The 22,368-nt window shown below is 42.4% G+C and overlaps 2 protein-coding genes across 2 annotated transcripts in view; one reads left to right on the top strand and one right to left on the bottom strand.

Annotated features, from left to right (window-relative positions):
- The window catches only part of LOC117777400 (hemicentin-1-like), a 1,765,934-nt gene that overhangs the window by 45,751 nt on the left and 1,697,815 nt on the right, over positions 1 to 22,368 (bottom strand). The window lies entirely within an intron of this gene.
- LOC117777448 lies at positions 12,836 to 14,288 on the top strand. The gene is made up of 3 exons (XM_034612241.1): positions 12,836 to 12,978; positions 13,079 to 13,137; positions 13,279 to 14,288. The coding sequence occupies exons 1-3, from the start codon at positions 12,938 to 12,940 to the stop codon at positions 14,040 to 14,042; spliced, it is 864 nt and encodes a 287-aa protein (XP_034468132.1). The 5' UTR covers positions 12,836 to 12,937; the 3' UTR covers positions 14,043 to 14,288.

Raw genomic sequence — 22,368 nt, 5'->3', positions numbered from 1 at the left:
ACACACACACACACACACACACACTCACATACATACACACACACTTACACTGCTGTTTGCATACTAATGTCTGCGCTAAACACCTTTCCATCACTCCCCTGATGAAATCTCCAGGCACGCAAATCCACAGTTGTTTGAATTGTTTGTTTGGAGTTTGTTATTCACCTGTTAATGAAACACGAATGCGCGCTGAATCGTGAAGTGGAGTGTGGCGCCGTCGTGCTCGGGCTGTAGCTCCGAATTGGAACGTCACAGCTCTAAAAACCTCCCATGACAACTTACCGCTTTTGAAAGAGGAATGAGAAGTGAAAATCCTGCTCCACGACAAAGGAATTACTTTCACCTCTGATTTTGGAGGATTCGGGGGGTGAAATATCCCGACACGTTTTTTGGATGGATTGTCGTTTGATTCAACACAGATATTTACGCCTCATCAGGATGAGTTCTAATCACTTTAATGATCGTCATCAGGTCAGAGTTTCAGTTTGTCCAATTATTTAATTTGCCAATAAAAACCTTTCAGAACTAAAGACGTTCTAATCAGCTTCACCTCTGCTTTATGTTTATTGCTAATTAGCTAATGTTGGCACACCCTCGCTGTGTCAGTGGGGCCGATGATTGGCTGTGAATTCACCAGGTTCCTGGTTAATAATAATATAAATACCCTTTTTGAAACTTACACAGACGTGTTGAGCAGCTGTTTAACTGGTTTAAAGGAACAGTTTGTTATTTGTTAAAAGGAAATGTATGTCAGCTGTTTCAGGGGGCTGTCTATTTAATGGACTTTTCCCCTTGCATTGGCTTGTTAGCCAGTAGGCATCTAACACTGATGGGTGTTTTCATCGTTTTGTACGTACATTTGAACATGTCGCGGCCCCACCCTACCTTCAAAAATATATAATTAACATCCATATCTGCATTCAAGCAGGTCACATTCTGAGATGCTGAATACAGGAAGGAATTACTTCTTTCTGGGGAACGTATCAGTCAAACAAAGCTACTTAGTGTAATGTTGTGTGTTGCTGAGAGAAGAGAAACTGGTGAATGATGAAAAGCAATTTGCATGTATCTTTTTTTTTTATGTGAGGTAATTTAAAATGTTTTACCGTACAGTGACTGCCGAAGTGGCAGATGTAATTAGGCCCCTCTTTATGGGCATCATACAGAATCATCAACATCTGCCCTTTGTCTTTGTCTTTTGTTTTTTGACGGTGGCTGGTCCCTTTTGTCCGTTTCAAGTTGCCATATTGAAGTGCTGATTTGAAAACGCTTTTTTTTTTTTTGGTCAGAGGCTTGTGTGTGTGTTTTTTTCTTTTATTTAAAGCTAAAGCAATTTACCACAACAAACACCTGATTAGAACTGAGAGAGCATGTGGGAGTATTGTAGTAAAGTAACTTGTTATGGCCATTTGGATTTTAATTGATGTTATTATTTTTTTTCCACAGTTGTTTGATTAAGGCCGTGTGAAAAAAAAGACTGTTTTACATGCACCACTGTTGGACTCTGTGTGTCCATATAGTTTCTATATCACATTTTCCTGTACCTTCATTTTAATATATGATAATTCAGAGTGAGTCAATAAAAACGCTTCAACAAGCAAGTCGGACGTTGCCTTTAGGGTTTAACATTTCAAAGAGGCCAAAGGTTGTGCACTGTAACCATGGTTATATAAGTTAATTCTATGTTTAAACAGCAGCATACCAGCGTTGGTTTGGAGCTGTAACCCGACTCAAACACGAAACTACTCATGCGTCAGGAAAACTTGATTTGTCTCTCACTGCTGTCAGAACCAGGCATCAAATCTTTTTCTCTTTTTTAAACAACATCCACAAAGTCTCTCAGCTGCAGGGAACAGACGAGGAGAAAGTTCTGGAAACTTTGTTTCTGTCTCGACAATGAGTTCAATGCACAACCCTGTCTCATAGAAGTTTGCTTCTAAAATACGAATTTTTACTAGCAGGAATATTTTGAGGGAACATGCTCCCTGGGTGAAGTTTTTAATCAACGCAATTAGGAAACATTGTATATTAACGTACACTTATAAGTGTATACATAAAAATAGACATTAAATGTTTTATGTACAAGTTTAACTTTATTTAATCCAATCACTCAAGTTATTAGCTTTTTTCACATTAATGCAACATGATAGAAAACACTTTCATTTTGAAATGAGAGGAAACGCAAAATGTATTTTGCAGAGATTGATTTTGTAGATTAATTTATGTATTATTATATTTATTTAAAATACATTTTGTTTCAGACTAACATATTATGGCTACCTCCCAAAATATTGCATTTAATTTTTTTTTCTCACACTCTCTTGCTAGACAATATATTATTGAAGCAAATATAAAATGTTGAAACTGGATTCTTGGTTATGTTTAGGCCACCTTGGTTAATGATCGTAGTCTCTTGTACAATACCTAGACGTAGCACTCCCTACACTTGATTAAATGTTGCCAAGAGTTTATTATCAACAGGTAACAAGCATGTCTCCCATTAGATTGCAAATGAAAATAAATGTGTTGTATACAAGCGTAGCTTTAAGGGAACAGGGACGTGAGGAATGAGATCCTACATGACCTCAGAGTTACGGCCATCTTTCCTGAGCAGACCATGTTTTACACATTTTAGTTGACCTTGCACCTGCCGTCTCACTTGGAGGGGAGCTATTCATCCTCAGCCTGTTAGAAGTCACACCAAGGTGGAAGTGGAGCTCGACCCACGGGGGCGACTGAGTCACAGACACACTCCATCAAACCTTCATACATAAAGCAGCATATACTGTATGTATTTTTCATGTTTATGCTGAGTGGACTTTGTTGTGGTTTTGTTGTTGTTGTTTTTTAAGAACATCCGTCCATCACAGTAACTTTTACTGCAGTTCTTTCGGCAGCATTGACATTTCCTGTCAGCACAGATAAGGAATCGTCCCCATGAAGCTGCAGCGGTTGTTGCTGGAGTCGCTTTCCGCTGTATTTGCAGTACTGTCTCCTTTCACCGCGAGGATGCTGGGCAATTAAAAACTCCAAATCTGGGTTATTCAGCAAAAGCAAATGACTGTTGACTGCTGTGCAGACGCCCACAGTGTGGAGGACTGAACATCCTCTGGAAAGTTTAGGACGCGGCTTCCAGATGGTCCAGGGATCTGCTTAATGCACCATAGGGAAGGAAGGATTACACTTCTGCCTACAACTACCAGGAAGTACTATATTAGTAAAACATGCCAGACTAATGTAAGAGTCAATATTTTATAAAATATCCCATGACCTTATTGTTACAGTTAAAATATTACACATTAAAGTCCCGTTTCAGTTTAAAGTTAGAGGTACACAAGGTATTTAACCTCCTTATTTACTATCAATTAGTATAATTACTTATTATTTACTCTTAGTTAATGGCATTGTGGTTGTAGAATAAGCTCATGCAGAATACAACATTAATAAGTGCTTTATAATGACTTATAAAGAGCCGATATGCTTGGGATTATAAGCAACTATATTAAACGGTGAATAAATGCACCTTAATATAAACCCAAAGTCTCTTACAGGTTTTTGGGAGTACTTCTGCACATGCCTAGATTATCTGTTCAGTTACAGATTCTTAAACTTCCTTAACACAGAATCATCGGGGCCGCCTGGATAATAACCACACATGTTGGATCGTGTCTAACCTCAGCTAGCGTGCTACTGTTGACAGATATCACAACTGACAGTTCAAATCCCCCCTGAAGAACAGATAACCTGTGTCGATCACGTCTCTCCGATTACTTTCTCATCCAGACTCGTTTAGCCTTCTGCTTTAGTTAATTAGCATCAGAGCAAGTTGTCGCTACATGCCAACGCTCCATTTTGTCTGCAGCTTCTTCCCCATGAGGTCACATGAGAGACGTGGGAGAAAAATCTCTGTGAAGATTGTGCTCATGTTCGTGATGTGCCCCGATTTTAAATATGGTTAGGTTACTAAAACTCCTAGAGTCTGAGCCCAGCTGAAGTTAGTATTATAATGTTAGTTTTGACAGATTGGAATAACAGTGATGATATGTCTGGTTCTGCTGCACTTCATTTGACTCTTCTGATACCATAAACTGACCCTGAGCGTTACCAGAGTGCAGCACTACATCGGTGAAGAACAAACTTCAAAGTAAACTAATTATCATCTCGCACAACATGTGCATCACAGCTGTAATTTCAGTTTTAAGTTGTTTTTACCTCCGCGGTGTCTGGGCGGCAAAGCGGTGCCAGGTCTCGAGGCAGAAGGGAAGGTGGGTGCTGACAGAGACGAGTGCACAGACATCAGGAACAGGGGGAAGGAGCCAAGACCTGCCGAGCATGTACCCAGACACCAGCAAGCACCCGAATGACACGACATATGGAGTACAGCTGAAGAATCCCTCCGCCCTCGTCCACCAGCCATCGTCTCCACCTGTTTTCCCGACACACAGCAGCTTTGTGAAAAACAGGCAATGAAGCCGTGATGGCAAGTGGAGAGTTTGAATCTGTATTTCTGCGACAATGGCGGCCGTGTTCTCAGAAGACGAGCAAAATCCTGAGTCACACTGAGAGGTCCCCCCTGTTGAACACATCCTCTGTATAATCAGTGAGTAAAGACGGTGAGGTGATACCTGGATGCTGCCGTCTGGGTGAAGACAGAGCACATGTGAACGCTGTAAGGTTTGTTTGTGATGCAGGTTTTCTTTCTTGATACGATCGATATAGTTGATGTGTTGCACCACACAGCCGCTGTCCAGCTCTCATTAATGAGGCAGAGGCCAATTACCACCCGGACCACCCTCCACCCTTTCATTAAAGACACAGCCCGTGTCAGCAGGCCAGGAAGGAGACAACGGAGGGAGTACTTGACCTTGACTTTTCCATCACTTTTTTCATGGCAGGTTTCAGCGAGAAAAAGAACTGTCCGGACTTTCTTTGCCAGCCAAAGGAATAATTGTCAGGTTTTTCAGGTGAGATAGAGATGATGGAGGCATTGCAGCAATCTCCAGGATCAGCCTCACAGCTCTCCGTCTATTTCACTACTTCTTTCTAGGCTTATTCATCCTTTCTAGGCTTTGTTGTCGTCTCGGGCTTCATTTTCCCCTCCACCCTCTTTGACTTCCCCCCAGTGTGTCACTTGGTGCAGCACTAAATCCTCCAGAACCGTGCCACCTACCACACCAGCAGCAGGGCCATCACTGCAGGGCATGTCCGTGTGTGTGCGCGGGATCAGACCGACGTTCCCACCAGGGTCTTCACCTTCAGACGTTTAGGCGATTCACAGAGGGTCACAGCCAACAAATTCATGCTCCTGGCCTCCCAGTGATGGAGCATTTCAAAGCTGATCCAGGTCGAGGTGAGTTCCACCCTGCTGACTCGCTCACAGGAATCAAAACTGGATTCATGCTGAGTAAGTTAGATAACCATGATACAGTGCCAACACCTATTCAAAGTCAAGACGTGATACCATGTCTTTGATGCAAGAAAACCAAATAATCAAATGGTTTATATTGTGGATACATTGAGAACATGTAGACCAGGCATCACTATATGAGGCTTATTCAGTTTATATGCATGTACACTAGTTAATCTAATGGGTTTAAGTTGCTTTCAGACAGAAGTTTGTGCTGCTGTCTCCATTGTTTTTTTAATATCTTACTATAATCCAAGGAACCTGTCTGTGGGCATGTATGTAGTTAGCCTCAAATATCAAAAAGTGTTCATCCGATCACCTTCAGACGTGCAGATGAGTTGCTGAAGGCCCAAGGAATTGCAGAGGTGAACAGTTATGCTAGTTTAATTAGCTCGGGTTGGATGATGATGCTGAGATTGAACAACCACGGTTACATTCAAGTCAGAAGTGTGGGAACAAATAAAGAAAAAAATCGTGTCTGAGCGTCTGTTTACGGTTTCTCATAAAATTAATACAGTGTGAAAAATACTCAAATTAAATCCTTCAATTTTAAATGTTAAAAGATAATGACTTAGGCAGTTTATTTATGAAACAATATGAGGCTGAGACAGTTGCAGGTGATTCAGTTGGATTCTGCCTCTTCTAGCAACTGTAATGAGAGAATCCTGATTTTGACAGCACATCTTCAATATGTGTATTCATTATGTGATGTAGGAAAAAGTCAGAGCCACACGCAGAGTAATAAGAAGCAATGCACAAACAATTAGAACTGAAGATTTTGTAGAGATACAAATTTACTTCCATAATTAGCTCAACCACGCTGCACGGTTGCGTGTGGATGTGACACACGTCGAGTTCAACCTGTCAGAATCTGCTGCTGAGCATCATGGGAATTAGGGTGATGCCTTGTGCTTGGACGGCGAAAACACTGCGAGGAAGACGGCGGTGTTTATTCATCACCGCTCGTTTCCCTTCTCTCTCCTGACTGGCTCGCTTGGGTTTCCCGGCCTCTGTAGAACCAGACACGGTTAATTAATCCCCGACGTTGAGCCGAGCGCGGGGAGATGGTGTGGGACGGCGCCGCGTAAAGTGGAATCCATAACATGGAAACGAGGCCTCACAGGTCAATGTGTCCCCAATGCACGCCACTGCACATTCGCTGGAACCACCCACCAGGGTCATTTGTTTAGGATATCACAAGCAGTGTTTGCTGACGGCTCGTTCTCCTATAATTAGTATGGAATTTAAAGCAGCCGTCCTGGTGGTGTCACTGTTAATTATACTTTAGGCCTTATACAGCATTTTATGGCTGCAGGTTTTTTTTCTTCTTCTTGTTGTTTTGGAAAGCCTGGAGAGAGGGACAGATTGCAAGAAACAGCCCATGTTCATTTAGTTAAAAGATGAGAAAGGCAGGCTCCAAAAAAAGCCCCAAATTAATTGTTGTCTGAAATTGCAGGCTCAGCGTGCCGGGTGCAGGCAAGTCTCTGTAATGAATGTTGTATGAACAGGAGATGAAGTGAAGGGCTGGCTAATTTGGTAACGTGAAAACAAATGGTTTGCTTCCTCCTGTACACGATCACTCTCTGTCGATATCTCACTCAGTGTTTATTTCTGACCATTTCCTTCACACAGAAACTGTTGCTGGTTGTATGTGTGTGTCTGTGTGGGTGCGTGTGTGTATCTCTCGTTTCCTCTGCTCGCTCCGTTGATTGGTATTTGGAGGCAGAGCCCTGGAGCTCAAAGAGTCCAGTATCTGTTGTCCACAGAGGAAGAATTAGAAGAGTAGAAAGTCACATTTATTTATCTAATGTTGCCGGGATCCTGTCTTCTTATTCGCCTAAACATGAGGTTGCTAGAAGTAAAAAGATATCTTGCTTACACTGTATTCAATCTATCAATGAGTATGTCTACATGGGAAGCAATTCAGTACAGCAAGCTTCTTAAAGCAGTTGGTAACTGCGGCATATCCATGTTCCAAAATACTGTGAAAACTCTAACAGGACGTTATAATGCGATTAAAACGTGAACTTGTGGGACTTTAGTTGGAAAACTCTACATTATTAGGGCCCAAGCACCGAACAGCAGGAGACAGTGGGAGGCCCTATTGAAATTGTAAGGATTATTATTATTATTTTTTTTTTTTTTTTTCAGGCAAATGAATTGGCTTTTTGAGGGCTTTAACATGCTCAAATCGTTACCAAAGTTTGCAGAAAATTAGAAAGTGGTGAAAATGTACGTATTCTGGAGTAATTTTTAATGGGCGTGGCAAAATGGCTCAACAGCGCCCCCCGCGCCCCCTGGAACACGTTCACATTGACCGATCTTCACAAAAATCGGTACACAGGTGTATCATGACCAGACAAACAAAAAAGTCTAGAGGTGCCCACCATTTTGCACTTAGTGGCCATTTTGGCCATTTTTCACATTTTTACTTTGACGAACTTGTCCCAGGGCTTTCATATTAAAGTTGTCTCTTCCCAGTGGGGAGAGAACAGGTGCATTCAGTTAGTGAGCTTTAAAGAGTTTTAAACATATAATTAAATAGCATTAAATAATATTATATAATATTTAGTTATTATTCATAACATTAATATTTCAAATGTAAATCAAATATAGTCATCAAAATATCTTAAAATGATTAAATGATCGCAAAACGTCCTCATCAGTAGGTGTTTCCATCACCATAGCAACCAGATGCTAAGATTTGAAATAGAAGCTGATTTTGATTGACAGGGACACTCCCTCAATACCTCCATTGTTGCTGTGACAACAGGATGAATCTGATTGGACAATTTTGATAGGAGACCTCTGATTGGCTGTTGATTGCCTTAAATACTGTTAAAGTTTAAGACAGTTTCTATTGCACTCTGACCTTGACTGAGGTAAGTCATGTCTCACTCTCTCTCTGTATTTACCCAGCATGCTAACTGATACAATTCAGGCTCATAATTTAAGTTTGAAATGAAACCACTGTATTCTTCCTGTGGTATTCTTGTCATTTTATGTTGCTATTTAAATGAATGAGTGATACGTGATAGCGTGATGCTAAGTAGCGTTAGGTCGCCTAGGCCAAGCAGAGCGAGGCATTGTGGAAAAAACATCTTTAGCACCAGGATATTTTCACATTTCACATCTTATTCTACCAAACGATGTGATTTTTGTAACAGTGGGGAGATTAATCTTGGTATTTAACGATAGTATTTAAGACAAAGTAAAAAAAAAACAACTGCCATCACTGCCAATCAAATTCAGATTCAAATTCATATCAAAGCATCTGGTTGCCATGGTGATTGGTGAGGGAAGTTTTCCCAGTCATTTATTTCAGAAAATGCTTTTTTTTACTAGTGAGTTTTAATTGGTTTATGTGGAGTTTGAATGTGTTTAAGGACAAGTTGACGGGAGCTTAAACTAATGCTAGGAGCACAATACATGAGGTGTGTAGCTCCTTTAAGGAAAAAACAATCCCTCTCCATTGGGTCTAATGTTATTTCAGAGAAAACATTTCTGAAAGGAGCATCAACTCACATAACTCGCTCCCACTGTCCCATTTTTTTACTCTCACAAATCCCAAATATATCTGTGTGTTCGGCAAAGTCTTGGGATTCTCACGGTGTCTTTATTTCACAGATAGGGCTTATAGTTTTTGAATTATAGTTGTTTGAGTGCTGCACTCAGAGTTTATATTCCTCTCTTCCCAGTGGGGAGAGAACAGGTGCATTCAGTTGGTTTCCTGCCCGGGCTTGCGCACTACAAAAGAAAAGGAGCATAGGAAGAGTCGGGGCTGGAGGTGAAGCAGGAGGAGACGACTCCAACTATGGGACTGAGCAGCAGAAAGGTGGAGGCCGAGATGAGCTGGAGCAGAGAGAAGAGGTGGAGAAGGAGCAAAAGGCGAATCAGTGCTCAAAGAAGAGAGCGATGATTAAACGTTTGTACTGAAACGTCTCAGCCTTTTCCCTTCACCCATTCTTACCTCACCCACTCCTTCCCTCCTTGCCCCTGCCCCCCTCACCCGTTCCCCCTTTGTACAATATTATAAATATTTTAATGATGTGAATGTTGTAAATATGTTAAATTTTGTGAATAAATCTAACTAGTACAGTAACATCTACCTCTGTCTTTCTGAATATAGATACAGGATTCATGGTCCTGATCAATTAACACAGTGTTGGAGTGAAACAAATCAGTGTGATTCATTTAGTGTGCTACTATTCACAACAACACAACACAACACAGCAACAGAAACAAACAATGTTTCTTAACTTTTTTACATTTGGTCTTATTTATATATTAATTATGATAATACTATAATAGTAACAATAATAATAATAAACTACATTGTCATCAGTTAGTTTTCATATTTAATTCTGATTATTGCTTATTCTGAGTATGAGCTTATTCAGGTTAAGGTGATCTGAAATTGCTCTTAACATGTCAGTGTCCTATTTAGACTATTCAGCTGTGGCTGAGGGGTAGAGCGGTCGTCCTCCAACCAGAAGGTCGGCAGTTCGATCCCAGTCTTCCCCATCTGCATGCTGAAGTGTCCTTGGGCAAGATGCTAAACCCCAAATTGCCCTTCATAGAAAAAAAAAAAAGAGTTGCTAATAGATGCACTGTTTGAATGGATGAATGGCAAACTGTAAAGTTAACGTTTACTATTGTCTCAATCGGGTTAATATCAAAATATTTGTCTATTAAATCCTTTATTATATTTATTATTTATTATATATATAATATATATATGGGGTTATAAATTATATTATATAATAATAATTTATTATATATTATTTACTATTTTTCTCAAACCTCATTTTTCAGGTCACTTGGATGTTGCTTTAGAGCCTCAAGCCACTTTGGTCTTTACAGTATGAGTGGTGCTGTCCACCTATTGCAATATATACAAATGAATAGAAAATACATATGCGGTCGTAGATATAGAAGCTTTATTATGTGCTCTCCTAAGATATGACACAAACACTTTGCTATACCAACATATGTCCTTTTGCCTATGGCGGTTTGAATCTCCTGGAAAAATCGCTGTAGCACCATTAAACGCTTTAAAATAGCAGATAAAATGTCTGTAATTCCCAATTACCAAATTTCATGTGGTCCTCAGCCTCGGCATCAGGGATGCATGTCCTGGAGACACACTAACATGCAAAACAAATGCACCAAAAAAAACCGCATCAAGGATTGCAAGGCTGCACATATACTCTCACTGTTTATCTCTCTCAACTCATACATAAAAACATGCACGCACACACACACACCCACACACAACCCCTGGAAAAGACACATTGGCAAATACTGTTTACTGATATGCGGATTGGGCTTAAGAGCGGAACGCTGAGCATTTCAATCTAAACAGTAAACACTCTTAATTGGATTGTGTGCTTATGTGCTTTGATGTGAATCCTCTAAGGACTGTATATTATTAGGCCTAATTGATTCTGATACATACTTACACCAGTTTAGAAAATTAGCCCGAAACAAATACTTCATCGCGATCCTGATAGCGTTGCTTTACAATCCACCTTTTGGTCAGAGCAGCCATTACCGGAGCATTGTGCCGCTGCCGTGTCAGAGTTCACTGGTCATTTGGCAGTCCGCTGAGGCTGCTCTCTCTCTGTGTCAACATCTTGTGGAAATGACACCGCAGACCTCCCGCTCGTCGCAAATGAGGCCCAGAGGGGCCGACGGGAGCCCGAGAGAGGGCTGGTGGGGGCTCGCCGTCACCTTGAGGTTGAAAAGGTGGAGCTTCCGATCCTCTACGTTGCTGACCTCGTATACTTCCACTTGCCTCTGGAGGGTGTGGGTCAAGCGATTCAACCTCGTCCATATAGATCTGCTTTAGAGTCCCCGGAAATGTCAGGTGGTGCAAGGCAAATACAGAGACTGTACTGAGGGATGAGCCACCACCACAGTGTTTGGGTTATTCACACATGAGCAACACAGCTCAGACGTGCTCACAACACAGAAATCTCTGCAGCGTTCAGGTGAGGGGGGGGGGGGGTGCGGCAGGATGTAATCTGTAAATTTTGCTGCAGAGCTCACATGTTTATATTTACAGCACCTTGACACCGTCGTTGGCCGTCATCACCAAAAACTGAAGTGTCTTCTATGTGCGCAGCACCGATATTTCATCCGGAGATATTTTTTATTAGTTTCTTTTTTCTCATTTTTGCATCTGTTTTGGTTAGAAGAATCATCGAGTTCTCACGTCGGCCACTCCGGACATTCTTATTGTTTTCTATTGGGGTGACTGGAGAAACGTTGTAGAAACTCCGGAGGCTCTCACTTGGACATTTGCATTCACACGTACAGCAGCCTGGAGAATGTCCGGAGGATCTCCAGGGTTCAGTGCATGTCTGAAAGCAGCTTAAAACTGTTAATGTGCTGAAATCCGAGGGGTCACATAGCAAAGTTCAGGACAAAGTTAGTCCATCCTTAATAATGTACAAATATTTGGATAAGAGGATTAGCTTGAAGTCGAAGGTTGGTGCCACGTTTTGGCATCGCTCTCCTCTGGGTTGGGAAAATAACTCCGTGGCCAAACCGGCTGCCGCTTCCTTGGTTTCACGTCACCTGCAATTTGAATTCCATTACTTTCTGTGCCACATTTCAAATAAAGCTCGGGCCTATTAATTACCAAAGTATGGGTTCAGGCCAAAGGTGAATGTGCAATTACAGAATTAAATCAAGCCCCTGTTTAACTTGTCGGTCCTGACAGAAATGATTTGGGTGAATTATTAAATGCTTCCTCTGCTCTCCGCTGCTTCATTGTCGGCTCAGACGAACCCAGCTGCAGGAATCCCAGCTCGGCTCCTTTCTGTCTCTCACATAAAACTACTATTGACTGTGCTGTCTTCAACTGTTCACGGTTATGATGAAGAAAAGGAAAAATGATCCGCTGCTTCTGCCGAAAGTTTCCAAATGTTTTTCTGTGTTCTGTGAACCGTTAAATAAAAGAGGTCAAGCTTAATGGGATCATTATGAATTTGTGGTGGTTGCGGTAATCATGCGGAAACTGAATATCATTATCACGGTTTCAGGTCTACTGTATTAGAGGTTTTAATTAGCTACCTGTTCACGCAGTGTAAAGTTATAATGTGACGAGTTTTTTAATTATTCTCACTGCAAAATATATTATATTCCAGTCACACAAAAGGATTTCACTCAGGCCTATTTACACATTTATTAATTTTAACAAGCGAGCCTATGGAAACAGAATAACAAGCCTGCATATAAATAAATATTTGCGTGACTCTTATCTCTTGTGCTCACGCTGTCGTGTGTTAAATGTGGCTTTTCACTAAAATGAAGAAAAGCGCATTGTTTCCTTGGCTTGTGCTGCCAGCGAGCATTGGAAATAATTGCTGCTAATGAAACAGTTTGCCAGTGGCCACCTGGTTTCAGCCTCTGTGACAAGCAGCTGTCTGGAATTAGAGAATCAAGCCGGGGTGAGGGGTTGTGGCGGCTGCAGAGGAATCAACAGTGTCTCAGTGACTGCGTTGCCGTGAGGTTTCTGCTGACATGACTGCAGGGATGTGTGTTCCTCTGGTGGTTCTTCTCAGGTATTGTAAACCTGAATGTTGAATTATAAATAAAAGTGCACCGTAGCTGCTCAGCGCTGTGCTGTTACACCGGGTTACACTTGTTTGTTGTCTTTTCCAGTGTCTTCATGCTTCACTCGGTGTCAGCTGGAGGTTTGTACTGTGCGAAAACAGCAAGAGGTACGTGGTGCACTTTGTTAATGCCTTTTTTCATAATTATGAATTAGCAGGCGTTTTTGAAATTTCCGTCAAATTCTGAATAATTAACAATAAAACGTCAAACAGAAAATGAATACAATCATGCATGTTGTTCTGCTGCAGCCCGGGCCGCCGCCTTGGGTTTGGATTATCCTGGAGTCCATGGAGCCCCGGAATTCTCCGGACCAGCTCACCATGAGGTCCACCCTGACACGATGCCGCTGAGGCCTCGACCGTACGAAGGCAGTGATCCTTACCTGGATGAGGGAGAACCTAACGTGGCCTCTGACGGACACAATCAACGGCAAGTGGGCTCATTCGATGATGGCGCACGTCAACAAGCTCACCCCAGGAGTTCTGAGTCCACGTCTCTACTGAGCCACGGTGCTTACAACCCAGTTCAAAGGGAATACACCAGTTTTCCCAGAGGACAGACGGACAGTAACCACAACTCCAATTTTGAGGAGGTCAAGCATGTTGCTCCACCAACGCTGTTTCAAGCCTCGGGCCAGCCTGACCTTGCGAATTGGGATCCTCAAGGTCGCGGCGAGTCGCTCTCATTTGTCTACAACAAGCACAACCTTGTTTTTGACGAGTCTGCCCCAAATAGACGTGGCATGTCTCTGAGTGGACTCCCCCTGCCCCGAAGCAGGGGTCATGGCACTTACCACAGGGGTCTAACCGGATTTGGCCCGAGTAGAGAAGTCCCTGTCCTCGCTTCATCTCGTTCCCCCAGCAAAGGCCACGTCAGAGCGATGATTAGCCGAAGTCCCGCGTTTGGTAGACGGGGAAAGATTAGGCTCCCTGACCATCGACTTCGGTCCCTGCACAGAAACCTGGATGTCAAACAGTTTGTTCAAGGTAACCCTGCTCTTAGACTTGGATGATTTAAAGGAAAAAGTTGTTGAACCAAAGGCTCTGACTCGGAGCTCGGCTCTCTGTGAGGAGTTATTAAAGTTAACAGGCATTTTGTGAAGTAAAAGAGCCATTTCAGAATCTATTTGAATCTACTTTTACTGAATGAAGCAATGTCCAACTTATCTGTGTACAACCTGCTGCATTATTGCTCTTGAACAAAACACATCACACTTTCCTGCCTGAATATAAAATGTATAAATCCTTAATAATTCCAAGTGTTACTCCTCTTTTTTTCCACCTCCATCATTAATGTCTTCCCTGAGGTCTGGGTGTTACCAGAGTGCCATCTGTTGGTTGTAATGGGTACATATCTCTTTTTTTTTTGGCTCCCATTGTTGAACACAGGTGCTGCTTAACAGAAGGTCAGCCTTTTGACAAATCCCATAATCTGGTTACAATCTGTTGTTTGCAAGTACAACTGCTGGTTGTGTTTCTTTCTCCACATAGCTTTGGTCTTTTCAGTGATGGCATGTTTTCACTGGTGGTTGTGATAATTTTAATAAGAGACAATGAGGTGTTAAAATGCAGCTTTAGAATTTGGGAAACTGTCAACAAATGTTAAACGTGTATCTTTGCACAATTTCGTTATTTTGAAGACGAGCAGGATCCAGGAGCACAGCTGGAATTATTGAAGAAAAAGCTTCATATGTTAACACCTGGCTCTGAGAGAGAAAGTGTGTGTGTGTGTGCGTGCGTGCGTGCGTGCGTGCGTGCGCGCGTGCGCGCGCGCACGGGCTATCCACTGATCGACCCATAAATCAATCAGTCAGGAGGCAGAAAGTTGAAATGCTTATGAGCACTCATCCAGAACGTGAATAAGGAAATGAGTGACAGAACAAAGTGAAGCAATAAGCTGTTTGTGTGGGGGGGGCAGTTGTGAGTGGCCATACATCATCAAGGATGTCGGCAGGTGAGTTTGAATCCCACCTGCAGATCACACGTTCGGTGATGTCAGGCAAAATGAGGTTTTAAAAAAGTATTTTGATCACCTGGACCAGTGGTAGAAATACTCAACATTTGACTTAATAGTACAGATACATTGACAAAAATGCACTCAAGTGAAAGTATCACTAACTTTAAACTTTTCTACTTGAGGAAAAGTTAGTTCTTGCTTTTAAATGGACTTAATGTATTTAAAGTAAAAGTGCTGCCCTATATTAGAATCTCCCCCCTTGAAATACAGTTTGTCTATGAGAGCATTGATTTACTATTAACAAAAAATTATCTATACGGAAATAAAATTAACTTTCATCCAGGCATGTAATGAAATCTAATACAGCAGCCACCCAAATAGTATTTCTAAGAAGTTTATTTGACCTTTTTGATGAGGGATTGTCAGAGGGTGCTACATCCATCCATCCATCCATTCATCCATCCGTCCATCTGTCTCTACACCCTGGACAGCTCAGACAAACGTCTTGATGTAAGACGATAGTGCTAACCACTGTCCTAGCCAAAGTATATTGGAATATCCCCCTTGAAATACAAGTCAACATTTAGTCAAATAAAAAGACTGAAATTTCATGACCTGAGGAGCTGACAGTTTGTCTGCGGTCACATTGATTTAATATTAAAAACTAATTATCTAAGCAGGGAGATAAACGGAACAGTCATGAAATGAGATCTGATACAGCCGCCACACAAATGGTGTTACTGTGAGGTTTATATGATGGAGCTTTTCTTGAGGGATTGTCAGAGGGGTTTCAGTTTACACGGAGGACATGCTTTGTGGTGGTGGTGGTGGTGTGCCACTATTTATTGTTTTCTTACTCACCACAACAAATTGCTTCTTTTCCCACCTGTGGGTCCATTAAGGCCCCGAGACGGAGTTAAATCAACACCTCCTTGACAGCCTCCACAAAAACTGAATAGGTATCATCTGTCGCCGGGCTGTGTTCCTACATCCCTGGTAATTATACAGCAACACCGAAAACATCCACGTGCCCAGAGTCGGCTCCTCGCTGCCCATCCATTGTGCATGAGCTTTTGTGTCGCCCAGCTTGAAAAGTGAGTGTGTTTTCCTTGCAGCGAGTCTCCGCTCTTTGTCTTGTCTGCCCACAGAATGAGTCTCTCCTTGCCTGAATAATGTGCAGACGTTGAAGCACTGCATTTTCCTTCACAGGGCCGGAACAATCGCTACTTCTGTGCCTTTGAAAGGGAGGAGATGAAACAATGAACACTAACCGAAATAGCTCTGTGGCTTTTTCTTAGCAGCTATACCGAGCGCATTTAGTGCAGCAGGAAATAATAAATAACGCTGCAGACCACACACAAACACCGAAACAATTACAGCCCTTTGATTTCTGTAGAGTGTTTTCAGTCTTATCAGAGAATAAAGTTTTAAGTCCTCTGGTTTGATACGTTGGCACTGGCTGTGAGGGCTGGCATCCCCCAGCAGAATCCAGCAAAGCGGTCCACGGGCCAGTCGAGGTTTTATTTCAGTCGGATTATTGTTCACAGACCAACGCACAGTAAAAGTTTATGGAGCCCGTGGAGAGAGTCGTGCCACTCAACTTAGTAGCCAGTGGAGCTTGTGCTGCTCATGTTGTCGGCTTTAGGCTACAAAGTTTTACAAGTGTTTTCTCAAAAATCTGCTAAATATCTTTTTTTAAAGTCTAAACTTTGGATGTGAGCGGCTTTCAGGCAATCCAGGCAGACACAGACGACTCATGCATACGTTATCAGAGCAGGGTCTTAAAGTTGAGAGCAGACTCTGTTCTACACAGCTATTTGCTACTGTGCGTTAAGGTGCATGTTGAAATCGTTCTATATCATCATTAGTCTAACGTCCAAAAAGTCAATTAGAGAAGGTTAAATACAAATTAACTGTAATTACAATGACAAGCCATCATTTGACATCTATTTTTACAAATGTTTGTTTGTTTATTTTACAGATCTCCATTTTTTGGGGACATTTTTACCAATTTCCTTGGAATTCATTCACGGATCATATTTAGGGGACTGATATCTATGACCGTGTGCAGATTGGTGTGGGTCCAAATAAAAATTGGGAACTTGTGGATTTAAATGTGGTCTCATAAGGGCATAGACGTACTGGGAGTAATGTATTTTCTCACGCTGACCAGCCCCAGTCCAGTCTACGATTCCTCACAGTGGCCCCGACAGCCAGTCTGAATATGCATCAGTGAACTGTTTGACCTTGGTGGACATATACGCTCTACCGGGTGCTATTCTAGTTTTAAAATGTAATGTTTACTTAGAATTTCATTGTGCTGGCGGCACATATGCAAATTCCTGGCAGTACAAAATCTAAAAGAACAGGTACTTGCAGTGTGTTGAACCTCGCCAGGTCGGCAGTAGCATGAGTGGGCACGAGTCCCCCCCACCCCCCAACCCTGCAAAGGTTATCTCTGAGAGACTCCGGAGCTGTGCACTATAAATATGATGCACTACACTTTAAGTTTTGTTCTAACCATCCCAGAAATTACCTTTTCCAACACTTTGGCTCAAGCTCTACACAACTCCGACTAAGTTGTTGAAAAGTGCTTCTGACATTTTATAAAGCCACATTAGCTGATATGCTTTGGAACACATCAACATTCATTTTTCGTCATCTGATGTACGAATCTGTCAGAGTGTTTCAGAAGTGAACTGGGCTGCCTCAGTCACACGTGTGGAACTTGATATATTTTGATGTCAGCAGCTTCAGTCCTGTCTGTGACTTCGCTCAGATGTGCTCAGATCCCAGCGCACAATCACGGTAGTTACATTCATAAAGAAATAGAACAAAATAGACTTGAAGCGTAAATACAGACGTCAGCTGGTGTTTACATGTCTATCGTATAACTTATTACTGAACTTTCATCATTTTATAGTGAAGCTCACATCCTGCTGCTTCCTGACTATGAAATACCTCCGGCACAAACGATAAAAAAAAAGGAAGAGGCCTAATAAAAAGCTTTTCATTTTTGTAGTCCTCTGTTGCAAATCTGGAGGCAGAGATAAACCTGAGGGGTCAACAGATGATTAGAAAAAATATAAAGAAGAAAAATATTTCTGTTGCACACATCTGAGGTTTGTTTTTGTGCCTCCATGCTGGAAACACAGGTGTTATGTTTTCAGGCCGTCCATCTGTCCATTCGTCCCATTCTCGTTAAGACAATATCTCAGGAACATGTTGAGCGAATGGCTTGGAAGTTAGTTAAAATGTTCACTTGGACTCAACAATTAACTGATTGGAGTTTGGTGGTCAAAGGTCAAAGGTCGAAGGTCAATAGGACCGTACGTCTGTCCCATTCTTATAAAAGCCTGGAGGGAATTTCTTTACATCCGGTACAAACATCTGCTTGATTAACCGATTGGAGTTTGGTGGTGAAAGGTCAAAGGTCAACGTGACCTCACACAACGCAGTTTTGACTCTAACTCAAGAATGAATATGCTAATTATGTCACGGAATATGCGCAATTGTTTGATAGGAAACAAAAATGGCATAAAGGGCAGTCAGTGTTCAACTGCACTGTGACATCACTATGTTCTGCAAAGACATTTTTCTCCGCATTGCGACCATGTTTCCTGTAAACCAAAAGGCACTCATTCTTGTTTTCTCTGTTTTTTGTCTCCTTCTGATGAAACACTGCACACTTTCACTTCTTCACACCACTTCAAAATGGTTCAAATGAAACCGTCCAAGAAGACACAGGGTCCGTAATGCAATGAGGTCTGATAAGAGATCACAAGTAGACATTATTTCAAAGGGTCATGAGCCAAAAAGGTTGGAACCACTGCTGTACTTTAGTGAAGATCCTGTGTAGATTTGAGTGTTAGGATTGGAATGATGTGGTTTGGTACCATGTGTTTCTTTGTTGTTTGGTGCAATATAGGGCCCCCCCAGGGTCCCTTGTGCCTGAGGCCCTCAAAGTCCCTTGAAACGCTCCTGCTCATATCAAATGGAAAACTTTATCATGTAATTTCTATTCAAATCATCACTTCTTCCTCAATTCATTCTTTTGCTAGATGTGTTTAAGTTGCCTCCTTCACACAGGCCCAGAGCAAACAGTGGTTAGGAAGGTGTACACGAGCTGGTGTGTGTCTGTGTGTGTTTTTTAAAGTGTATCTTGCCTCCTCGTGTCCCTCTCCGCTCCTGTTGTCCCACCCCAGGCTCGCAGTGAGCCCACTACAGCCTGCTACCACAACTGACCTGTGGCAAGGGGGGAAATCAATAGTCAATTCCATTTTGCAGCCAGCGTGTGACAGGTACTAGATAGGAGTGGATTGGGTGCATGTAAGGAGCAGGAGCGTGAGTCGGAGATTGTCTGACCCCCCTCTCCTTTCCCTCTCTCTCACAGTGTCTGACTGTCTCGCTCGACCAGCCCTCTTGGTGGAAACGGCAGTGAAGTGAGAGAGGCCGCACTGCTCTGTAGCTCGGGGGTATGTAGACATATTAAAATGTCGTAAATGCCAAGTGAGTGCACAGGGAATCAGATTTTTTAAATAATAGTGACACACAGCGAGATTCACAGGCTTCCTCACATATATTAATACATTTTTTTGACCGTGTGCATTACATGCATGTTGCAGGACTCTTTGATCAGTATGCAAACTGAACCCACACACATGTTAGGATTGTGACATTGATGATGGGAAATGAAAGCACATGCACCTTCCACATTGCCACTCTCCACAACATATGGTTCCTCCATCTGGGACTTTTCATCATGTGGGCAGCTCGTGCAGCACAAACACTGCAGGCTTACATGCCACTTTCAGAAGGAGGTGTGTTTGCAGCCATGCTAACAGTGAGGCTACAGTCAGATGGTTCACTGAGACGGAAAGAAAATTCAGACGAGTATTAACATCATACCTGTATTATCATTGTGAGAATGTTAGCATGCCGACGTTAGCACTTAGCTCAGGTTGAGGCAGTTGGTGCAGCCTGGATATGGATTAGCCTTACCTCCGCTAAAGGTTATGATTTGGCCTTGTTTGTTTGTAGGTTGATTCGTTGATCTTCAATTGTTGGTTTGTTATTCAGCAGGATTACTTGAAAACTGCTGAACAGATTTCCACTAAATTTGGTCCAAGGATGTAAAATGGGCCAAGAAAGAACCAACTCCATTTTGGCCTGGATCCCCTTGTCCCAGAGATGAATAATTCCCTGTTTCAAAGCTGGTAAAAGCGAGTAAGTGGACACTTGAGTGAAATGCTTTAGTTCCACATGAACCTTTTTTCCAATGACAGTGTTTGCACAACTTCTAGGAAATACCACATAAGATATATTATTAGTTTAGTTACCCAACACACTTGTTTTTAGTACTTGGTGATTACACAATAAACCATCACAGTTACACACAAAATAAAACACAACATATGTCAAACGTTCATAAAAACCTTCTAATAAAAATGCATCTAACAATAATAGTAACAATTATATTTAAGAGATTTAAAAGACACTAAGGATGTTGCCTGTTCTTTCTTAGTAGGTTTTGGTCTTTACCAGTAAAGGCCCAGTTTTTGGACCTGGAAATATATAACCTTTTTTTAACCAGCTGAAGATGGTCTTCACCAATGTCTGACTCCTCTGTTCCAGGGCTGATTTGACAACTTTCAGGCACAACTTTTGCAGCTTTATTATCGCAAACACAGAACACAGAGTGTGTTCATTTTGACTTAATGGGGTTGAGTGGAGCAGTGGGAAAAGCAATTGTTCAACAGAAGGGTGCAGTTTAAGACTGTGCCCTAAATATTTTTAGATTTGAATGTGGGCATCTGTGATTAGCAGGGGCCGTGATTACAGCGGTTGTGATTGCAGTTAACTACAGTAATTGTGTGTGCAGCGGCAGATAGATACGAGGGGATATTTCCAGCGGTGACTAATTCGGGGTTAGTCACATCTCTAATGTGAGTGGGATTCTAAAGAGGAGACAGCGTTCTATTAAGTACAGTACAAGAACCGTAATCAAACCTAGCAAAGCTTCATCACTTCAACTTAGCTCCGGGGCCCTCAGCTAATTTTACTGCTCAGTGAAACGTGGCATGTAATACCCAGTAGATGGAGAACACTGTGTTCATTACTGCTGATTAGGGAAAAAAAGATCAAGCAAAATATGTCAACGTATGATAACCACTTAATGTATTTTTAATTAGTGCTCGCGCTCCCTCGTTCTCCTATTGAAACCTATTCAGAAACCTACCGCCGTGTGCATTTATTTGCTCCTGCAGCCACCACTTGATTAACAGTTACAGCTTCCATTATGTGTTTTGAGGGCGGCAGAGTGGCCGTGCAGGGGATGCAGCTGCGAGATTAAAAGTTGAGTGGGTGAGCTCGGTGGGTCGCCCTCGTGCACCCATTGGAGATCGAGCCTCGGCCGGAGAATCATTTCATAATTTAATAAGCTAATAAACGCGATATGGCAAGTTGTTTCGAGTGCCCTTGGGGGGTGGGGGGGTCAAAGCACAGTTTACAATCACATTTAAAAGCGTGTTGTATTACCATGCTGACAGACGCTCGGACAGGCGCGGGGATGGAGATGGCGGCGTCGCCTCCGTGATACAGCAGATCTGCTACTTCAGAGGTCGCACTCAGCACAGAGGGGTCAGGCTGAACCACGCTTACCGCATTCCTCCAGACGGCTCCCCGGAGTCACGCTGCAGGGCATTTTGACAGCCGCCGTATTAACACCTCGTGGTAAAAGACCATTAAGGGGCGTTTGCAGTCGGGCCCCCGAGGCTCTGGAACGACCTTCGCGAGAGGAGATCTGGTCAGAGGTGTCAGGGATGTCTTTCAAGTCCCTTCTTACAACAATTTATAAATGCATCACATTGTTTTTACCTGTTCCATTTTAATAAAGGTGATTTTGTGACTAAATGGAAAAATGGTGAATAGTCTTTCTGGTGTTAAAGATAACTCAAATGTCTTTACATAACAAGTTTGCCATTCATCCATTCACACACACAATCATACAGTGTATCTTGCAGCACTTTCTCTACCCCTCGTACGCTGCCGGTTCTGTTGTCAGGAGCAATTTAGGGTTCAGTATCTTGCCCAAGGACACTTCGGTTCGCAGAATGGCGGAGACTGGGATCGCATTCTGGTTAGTGGACGACCCACTTTACCTCCTGAGCCGCAGCTGCCCCGCAAGTCTGGTTTATTTTACTGTGGTGAAAACATGACCTCCTGTGTGGAGGCTGTAAGGATTTTTGGTATTCGTACCAGATTTGATTTTTTTTCCCCCTGAACTATCAAACTCTCGTCTTTTCGTGAAAGCCCTGAATTCTATCAACACACAAAGGATCCGTCCCATAGCTTGGGCCCCTTCAGTCACGTGCTCCTTCCTG

This window comes from Hippoglossus hippoglossus, chromosome 16 (assembly GCF_009819705.1).
Source record: "Hippoglossus hippoglossus isolate fHipHip1 chromosome 16, fHipHip1.pri, whole genome shotgun sequence".
NCBI classification, from domain to species: domain Eukaryota; kingdom Metazoa; phylum Chordata; class Actinopteri; order Pleuronectiformes; family Pleuronectidae; genus Hippoglossus; species Hippoglossus hippoglossus.
This window is presented reverse-complemented; position numbering and strand designations above follow the sequence as displayed.

Excerpts from the sequence above, each read along its gene's own strand:
- LOC117777448 (XM_034612241.1), top strand. The coding sequence starts at position 12,938 with ATGACTGCAGGGATGTGTGTTCCTCTGGTGGTTCTTCTCAG. Across the intron at positions 12,979-13,078 it reads CCTCTGGTGGTTCTTCTCAG|TGTCTTCATGCTTCACTCGG; the intron begins GTATTGTAAACC and ends TGTCTTTTCCAG. Across the intron at positions 13,138-13,278 it reads CTGTGCGAAAACAGCAAGAG|CCCGGGCCGCCGCCTTGGGT; the intron begins GTACGTGGTGCA and ends GTTCTGCTGCAG.